The sequence below is a fragment of the Crocodylus porosus genome, unplaced genomic scaffold (genome assembly GCF_001723895.1).
Source record: "Crocodylus porosus isolate Cpor-Errol unplaced genomic scaffold, CroPor_comp1, whole genome shotgun sequence".
Taxonomy (NCBI): Eukaryota; Metazoa; Chordata; order Crocodylia; family Crocodylidae; genus Crocodylus; species Crocodylus porosus.
In genome coordinates this window covers 6,253,126-6,261,416 of record NW_017728937.1, presented here as the reverse complement: position 1 = coordinate 6,261,416, position 8,291 = coordinate 6,253,126, and the positions used below count along the sequence as shown (strand labels likewise).

Genomic DNA, 8,291 nt, shown 5'->3' with positions numbered 1-8,291 from the left:
ACCCTTAAGTCCCAAGGGAAGGGCAATCACAGCTTATACTCCAAAAAGAAAAATGGTCAGGGTAGAAAAGACAACTCCACATCAGAGGCCAGAAGTACAGGAGGAAGCTTCGCGTGGCCACATCAGATACAACACTTTGTACTGAGGAAGACTGGACTAGTCACCTTTACAACACACGCACACGCATGCTTTCAGAAAGGGAAGCTACGCACTGGACTGCCCTAGAGGCAGCAGCCTCCAAGCACATCTCCCAAAGGGAAACAAAAAGCAAGCTAGCACTACAACTACTCTAGCTCAAAACCTAGGCTACGGGTGGAGTGTAGTAGCTCTGGGGGCAGGAAAGGCTCTGCGCTGCCAGAGGAAGTGAAATAAAAGGAAAAAAAAGGAGAGACTGACACTAATCAAAGCATCGCCTGAAAAATAGAGAGGGAAGTTAGGCAGTTTGCTTTCACTAGGTTCTGGAGGGAGGAACACGCATGTCCGTTAAAGGCAAACGCGACTGGCACGCTTGGCAGCCCAGCCCAGCGCAGTGCGACACGCACGGTACAGATTTCATGTGCAACAGGAACCCCGACGTCCAGCCGCAAATATCCTACCTGAAAGATAAAAAGCACAGTTCGTTCAGAGGCCCGGAGACAGAGGTCTGCCTTGACACACGCTCGCGTCTCCTGTGCAGAGGAAGGGCATACGGCTGCCTGACAGCCTCCAATGTCAGTGTGAGAGCATACTCGGGAAAGAGGCTCCTGTGTTCGTGGCTGCTGTTCACAACGGAGGCAGGGAATCAGGCTTCGCGAGACCGCATGGTTGCTCCTAGGTCCTGGCCAGAGCGAGGCCCAGCAGCGACTCTGCTTGAACCCGTTTGCTCCCCTGACGGGTAAATACACCTCACACTGACTGTCACGCTGCCCTGTGACCTCCGAGGGCTCCAGCTGCTTGCACATGGATGTCTGACTTTCTCCTTGCTGATCAAAGGCTGCGCTCTGAAGAGTTACTCCAAAAGCAAGAGCCGCTCTCTCTTGTCTAAAGCAGGCTTTCTAGTCCTCACCCTGCCTTCCTAGCCTGACTGGTGCAGCACTGTCCGGGGGCTGTAGGCAGATCTGGTGCCTCTGCGGCTGCTCCTGGCTGGGCCCAGCTCAGGCTTTCCTGTGCTTGCGACTTCTGCCTGAGGGATCGGCCATCTCAATCCTACTGGGAGACTGAGCTGAAGCTGTGAAGTGACCCCAGTCAAGTCCCTTGGAGGGCAGACAGGAACATGGCACTTTGTAAAAATTCTGCTTTTTAGCAATTAAAAAAAGGGTTTTAAAAAAATAAAAAGGGGGGGCAGGATTTAAAGCCCTGCTCTTCTAAAAGAGGTTGGGAACCACTACTGTATACTGGCACAGGAGTGGCAGAGCCGGCTGCCTCCCTCCTGGGGCTGCCCCGCCACCCAGCTTTAATCCCATGCATGACTACTGACACAGCGGAAGCCGCTTGCCCAGACAGACAGACGGGGGTCCAAGCAGGGGGCTTGTGCCACAACCTGGCAGCCAGCCCTTTGCGGCCTGGTACCAGGCTACACCCTGGTGGTTGGGAACCTCTGTTCTAGAGGCTGGTGATTTCTGTCTCGCTGAACCATAGATAGCCACAGTGCTCTACAGTTGGATTCTGGCACTAGAACACCTTTCAGAATCTGACCCCATGTAAGGCTCAGCACCTCTGCACATGCTGGACCTCAAAGTGTTGCTCCAGCCCAGCAGGATCCTGCCTTTTCATGCCCCCACACCTAACTTGCCCCAGGAAGGGAAGGGGCAGGGCTCAGCAAACAAGCAATCTCTACCACACTGTAAAAGCAGCCCAGCCTATGCTCAGACCTCAGGTAAATCAGCTGAGAGTTGTGCAGGGCTTCCTCCAGCAACTCACTGTGGCCACAGCAGGGTCACAATCTGTGCTAGACAGCCATGGATCCCCCTCACCCCCAAGCTCTCGCTCAGGCTTTCCTGCTAGGACCTGCCCCCGACTACCTATATTTTGCAAGCACTGCACTGCATCTAGGGTGCTGCAGGCCAGGAAGATAGCAACCCAGTATCTTGGCGGGCTCCATACAGGGTGCACTCATCTGCTCCATGCTACACTATGTCAGCTCACCCCACTTGTACAAGACTACTGTGGGAGGCTGCAGCCTGCACAAGGCAACGGTGCAAAGGAAGCTACACCCATGCTCTGAGCTCGGCACCAGTTGGCAAGTCAGAGCCAGGAGAAACTTGCTTGCAACCTGGCAGTCTGGGCCCCAAAGCAACCCCCTACCAGTGTGCCATAGCCCGAGGTCAGAATGAACGTCGCTGCAATCTCCCCAAGAGGGGAAGGCTCTCAGCAGCCAGACCGACCAAGCACAAGCTGACAAGCTTTTAACTGCACAAAGCAGGGTGCCCTTGGCCCAACTACCCTCCCCGCCATGGCTGCTTCTGTCTGATAGTCGAGGGAGACAAAGCACCGCCCCAAATTTGTACACTCCTGTCCGTTACGCACACTGTGTACCAAGAGCTCTGCTGACAGGCACCTCAGAAACCGGCAGGACGTCTGTGTTCGACCCCACTTCGCCTCCACACCTCTGCCTTGGACAGTGCCTTCTTAGACCTAAGAGGACCCGGCATGTTATTATGGCTTTTAAAGACCCAGACTTCAATGCTTGACAAGTGACACGCAAGCAGAGAATCTGCTGCACTTGTCCTCAGAGCCCCAGGACAGACATCTATGAACCAGACCTGAAAGCACGCTCACCTCCGGCTCAAAACGCAGAGTACCGCGCCCTGTCCGCGTACGGATCCCGCCCGAACCGCTGCACGTCGTAGAGGGAGGCCGCCCGCGTGACCGACGACGCTGGGGACAGCTGGCTCCGGTCGTACGCGTACGCCTCTCCGACGGTGGTGGCCGCGGCTGCCGTGCGACGCAGGGGGCTCCTATCCCGGGCGTAATAGGTGGAGGACACAGCTGCCGCGGCAGCGGTGGCAGCTGCGGCGACGGCCGCCGCCGCGCCCGGGGTGGGCAGCAGAGCTCTATCGTAAGGGTCTAGGGTGGTGGGGAGGCGGCTGGCCATGGCTGTGGTGGCGGCGGCCATGGCCGTGGGCTGCACCTGGGAGTACTGGGCATACTGGGAGTACTGGGCCATGGTCTGCTCTGCATAGGCATCGTAGGCCGAGCGCACGCGGTAGCGCTTGTAGTAGTCGACCATTCCTCCGTACCCGTCATCGTAATACATGGTCTCCCCATAGCCCGTGGGGTAGGGAGTGCGCACTGCTCCGTACTGCTCGTTATAGGTCTCGGTAAAGTCAGGCACCTGCCCCGGGCGGTCGACTGGACACTCTTTAGACCAGTGCCCTTCCTTCCCACACCGATAGCAGCCACTCTTGTCTCCCATCCCGGGCGCGGTCCTGAGCCGGCTTGTAGACAACTGCACGCGCATCCGCTTGCCTTTAAGAAACAGACGCAAGAAGGGTTGCTATAAATTAACTGCCGCCACACGGGAAGCCCAAAAATCTGTTACAAAGACAGAGCAGAAGAAATCAGATTAAAAACATCAAAGCAAGGCCAACGGCTTTCCCCCTGGAACCGCCAGTCTGGTCTCTAGGCTACCAGCATCCTGCCTAGCTGATAGCTTCATGTTGCATGTCCTGCAGCATCTGGGTTCCCTGCTGGATCGAGGTTTACCTGCATGAAAAGTGCACAACCCCAAGAGCACCAGGGGGTGAGTCGCCATTGCAGCCACGGGGGCAGCCCTGCAGGACTGCAGCACAGACCAGGAGCCGCACAGCACTGACCACCTGACCACCAGCAACATGCTTACCAAGGGGGTTCCCAGCCCTGCCTGTTTCTGCCAGAGACATGATAAGCTCTCCCCACTGCAAGCCGATGGCTGGTGGTCCACATAGCAGCTAGACAAAAGGCACTGCACGCCTGCCACCCAAGCCCAGGAGGGACTATCAGAAGGCAGAAGGGGGAAGCTTGTCCTGAGATGGCTCCCCTGTACCTCCCAGAAGCCTGTTCTGAAAGGCTGCAGAAGCTGATGGACAGATATGGAGCGCAGGGCTACATGCAGGCATGGGCACGAATGGTTTTCTATCGCCGCTGCTCAGCAAGGGGAAATGATGCAAGGTTTTGGGTCAGAGGGAGCTGCTCTGAAGGCTGAGCCTTTTGGATCCAGGTGCCTAAGCACAGGGCCCACAGCAGGCTGCCCTTTCTGCTCTCCTTCCCTGTGGCATAGGCACCCCTCCACAGTAGCTCCTTGGGCTACTGTCATCCTTGCCTGTCTGGCTGAGTGTGTGCCCTACCTTGCCGAGGCGGTGGCTTACTCATTGGCTCTCATATGCTGTACCTCTGGGGCTGCAAAGGGCACTTTAATAGTACATTTGGACACGCAGAATTCAGATCACAGGCTACACACCAAGCAGCTCTGGCAGTTTCCTCCAGAAAGGCACTGGGGTGCTCATCACACTGAGGACAGACACTGAAGGAGCAAGGGGACGAGCACCTTCCGGGCCTGAGGCCACATTCAGATTAGGCAGCAGCAACAACCCTGGCTAACCTGAGCGCACGTGACCTGCTGAAATTCTCTCAAGTGCCTGGTTGCACAGCAACACAGCTTAATGATCGCCACGCACTGACGCAGAGATGAGAGGAGCCTCCGGCTGCACCACACTGAATCAGAGCGGCCTGCTCCTTCTCACCGCACAGCACTGGCCCCTCTGGGATCATCCCCTCCCTTCAAGAGGTGCCCAGGGACAGAGATTCCAGGTCCCATTCAAATGCAGGAACCCCGTCTTCGAGACACTGCTCCCTCCACATAGCTGCATGGGGCAGAAAGCAACATCCCACCTCAGACTTATCTGGAGTGACCAGGCGGCAGCCAGTGCTGAGGTAACACTGCCAGGTACTCCAGAGGGAAGGGGACTACATGCCTGAAAGCAGGCCAGACAGGGAGAGGCTGCAGGTGTGGGGCTAGGGCTGGATCACACTGCACACGAAGCCTGAAGCAGCAAACTACTGAATGCAGCTCACCCAGGGGTCTCTCTGCCCATGTCCTCTACCTGGGAAGGGGCTCCATTCATTCGCCACAGGGACCTCATGCTGCTACAATCACTTCTTAACAAGTCTGAACGGCCAAAGCAACTTGGGCACTTCAGCTTGTTTTGCCCTAGCACTGCCCCCCACCAGGTTAAAGTCCCCTGTATATGGGGGGGGGGGGTTTCCCCTAGACCACACAGGCCATGATGTAATACACCAAGCCAGCAGGTGATGTCACTCCTTAACAAGGCAGGTACAGCCCTATGCCCGCTCCCCACACCCAGCGCACCAGCAAACGGTGGTCCTGGCACATCCCGCCTGAGACCTCCCAAGTGAGACAGCCCCACCCCCCACTCTATGGTCAGGCCAGCCCACGTCACCCTTAGTGCCCTCTCTAGCCCTGAGATGGAGTCCAGCTTCCCCCTGGAGATGCAAGATGATGTCCAAGGATGGGTGCCAGAGCCATCTACCAGCACCCTTGCCTTCAGTGCTGGAACCGGTACAAAGATGGCCCTTATACTACCAGGACAGAGACAGCTGGCATGTGGCGCCGGCCTGGCGCTGATCCACACCATGTACGTTAACCCAGACACCCTACTGAGTCCCCAGATTCATCGACCTACTCAGGCACACATGGAGACCTCCGCTTAGCACACAGCAGCTAACGAGCACACTCAGTGCTCTGCTATAAACCCATGGGCAGGCTCCACTGCCTGGTGCCAGCCCCTATAAAAAGAAATTAAATTCCTGGGCCCATTGGCCACGGGCGGGAGACAAGCAAGGATGCAACGAACCTGCTGAGTGAAGCATCGTGCCATCCCTGGGACCTCAAAGGCAGGATGGCCCCCTTGCCTGGGTAAGGAGGGCTTGCCTTAGCCCTTGCAGCCACCACATGGTCCTGCATGCCACCCCCCACCAATGGCTCCTGTGGCCAGGCAGCTGCCTGTGTGCTGCACAGGCCAGGCCGCGCCGAACCCCCCCCCAAACTTCCTCCCTTAAGGCATCTGGAACAGGCACCAGACAAAGAACATTTTAAAAACCTTGCTGGTGGCCCCCTGGCTGTTATGCAGTGCCTTGGCTGAGTCTTCTAGGCTGCCCAGGGAAGGCAAGAGGGCAAGTCCAGTGCTCTCTGACCGTGCTGGAAAGCTACAGTGTGGCCTCAGTGCTCCAGCGGGGAGCAAGGGTGAGTGATCTTTAATAAAGGATTCTTATTCAAACAGCTGCCTGCTTTCAAGTTAAAGGGGAGTGGGCACAAACACCCCAAAGTCTAGAACTGCCCCCAACCACCTCACGAGGTGACTGCAGAACCACTGGAGTAGAGAACACGTCTCTCAAGACGGGCAAAGCTCAGCCTCCTAGCGAGTGTAGCAGCCTGCTCCAGGCCACCTTCACCCCTCAGGGAAAGAGGCCGACTAGGCTGCTTGCAGGTCCCCTGAAGGGAAGGCTCTCCAGCTCCCGCTTTCCTGGGCAGTGCAGGGCTTCACCTCCATGCACTCCTGGAGGCAGGGCACCAACATACCCCAGCCTTCCCCACCTCCGCCTGCAGCCCAGGGCACCTCAGACCATGCTGCCCGGCTCCTGGCACAGCTCAGCCAATGCCCCTCGTTCCCTTAGTACATCCAAGCAGTAGCTGCAAGGACCTGCACAGCTCCTTGTTCCCAGTCCCTCGAGACCCAGCACAGAGAACAGGCAGAGTGACCTCACCTGCCTGGGAAGTGAAACACACACCCAGGCTGAAAGCATCTAGAGCTAAACCTTGATTCCTCAGATCCCAACCCCTGCCCCTCCCCAAACAATTCTGCACACTTGTTCTCGAGGCCCTAGCAACCCCCTCCCCTGCCCAGGGCACTGTCCATTCATCCAAGCCCACTGGGCCCCTCCAGCTGACCTGTTCCTGGCGCTACCTAGTCCTAGTGGAGGCTGCCCTGCCCTGCGTCACCTTGGAACTCGGTGTTGTCGAGGCCCCGGATGGCCTCAACAGCATCTTCAGCCCGCTCCATGTGCACAAAGGCATATTCCTTAACGATGTCGCACTCGATGACGGGGCCGTACTCCTCGAACTTGGTGCGCAGCTCCAGGTTGGTGCAGGTGGCGCTGATGTTGCCCACGTGCAGCTTGGTAGAGGCCTTGCTCTTGTTCTTGCTGGCCTCCACGTTGATGCAGACACCGTGCAGCTTGTGGTGGTGCAGGTTGCGGATAGCGTCCTCGGCCGCCGTCTTGTCCTCGATGTGCACGAAGCCGTAGTTCTTGATGATGTCGCATTCTAGCACCTTCCCGTACTGCTCGAACAGCGACCGGATCTCCTGCTCCGTCGCCTCCCGCGGCAGGTTCCCGATGAACAGCTTCACCATCTCAGCACGGCCTGGCGGGAGGCAGGAGGGGGAGACATTCAGGAGAAGCGCTCACCCCAGGGCCGTGTTCCCTCACCTCTGCAAACCAATAGACACCCCCGCCCCACACAGCCCTGTTTGGCCAAGGACAGATGTTACTTTTACCATGCAGTTAGCTCATTCATTGCAAGCTAAAATCAAATCATGCCATACCTTCACGGAATCAACAGTGGGAGAAAACAGCAAAAACCCACAAAGATGGTCCACGTTTAATGTGAAACCTATTTTGCTTGGCTTGCATACCTCCCTTCCCAACAAGCTCAGGGCAGCTGACAATGGGAGCAGAAGCAGAGCATGCCCAGCTTCTCTGGTCGGCCCAGTCACAGGCCCCAGGGAGGATGCTGAACACCCCCCAGGACACACCACCTGGGCTCCTCAGGGAATCGGCCCTGCAGTGGGGCAGCTGGTACACATCCCGGTGCCAGCATGACCCAAGACGCGCGCAGTGCTGGACACATTTGGCAGCAGGCTGGCCTCGAAGGGCATGGCCGCCACCTCTGTGGGGCTAGCTTGTGTCCCGCTTTCAACTGAACAGAGAGGGCGGCACCGCGCTGGAACAATCTCCCCAGAGAGGCGGCGCAGGCTCCGTCCTCAGAGGCTTTTAAGGCCTGGCTCAACAAAGCCCTGGCTGGGATGGGGCAGGCGGGGCTGGTCCTGCTTGGAGCGGGGGATCCGACTAGATGTGACCTCCACAAGTCCTTTCAGCCCCCCTTGGCAGGATGCTATGAACAGCGAGAGCCGACTGCAACCCTCGCCCCACCAGCGCGACCCGGCGCGGGGCCCGAGCAGCACCGCCGAGGGGAGCCCTCTGCCCCGCGCCCCCCAACGCCTTCAGCACCCCGCACCGCAGCCCCGAGGCCCCCG

At 57.9% G+C, this 8,291-nt stretch overlaps 1 protein-coding gene across 1 annotated transcript; it reads right to left on the bottom strand.

Moving 5' to 3' along the window:
• Window positions 1-503: 503 nt before the first annotated feature.
• Window positions 504-8,238, bottom strand: LOC109318239 (RNA-binding protein 4B-like). The gene is made up of 3 exons (XM_019547357.1): window positions 8,204-8,238; window positions 6,977-7,399; window positions 504-3,447 (listed from the first exon to the last, which is right to left on the bottom strand). The coding sequence occupies exons 2-3, from the start codon at window positions 7,386-7,388 to the stop codon at window positions 2,765-2,767; spliced, it is 1,095 nt and encodes a 364-aa protein (XP_019402902.1). The 5' UTR covers window positions 7,389-7,399; window positions 8,204-8,238; the 3' UTR covers window positions 504-2,764.
• Between the last annotated feature and the right edge of the window lie 53 nt (window positions 8,239-8,291).

Coding starts and splice junctions, on each gene's coding strand:
- LOC109318239 (XM_019547357.1), bottom strand. CDS start 7,388: ATGGTGAAGCTGTTCATCGGGAACCTGCCGCGGGAGGCGACGGAGCAG. Junction 3,448..6,976: donor CGACAACACCGAGTTCCAAG/GTGACGCAGGGC, acceptor TGTTTCTTAAAG/GCAAGCGGATGCGCGTGCAG.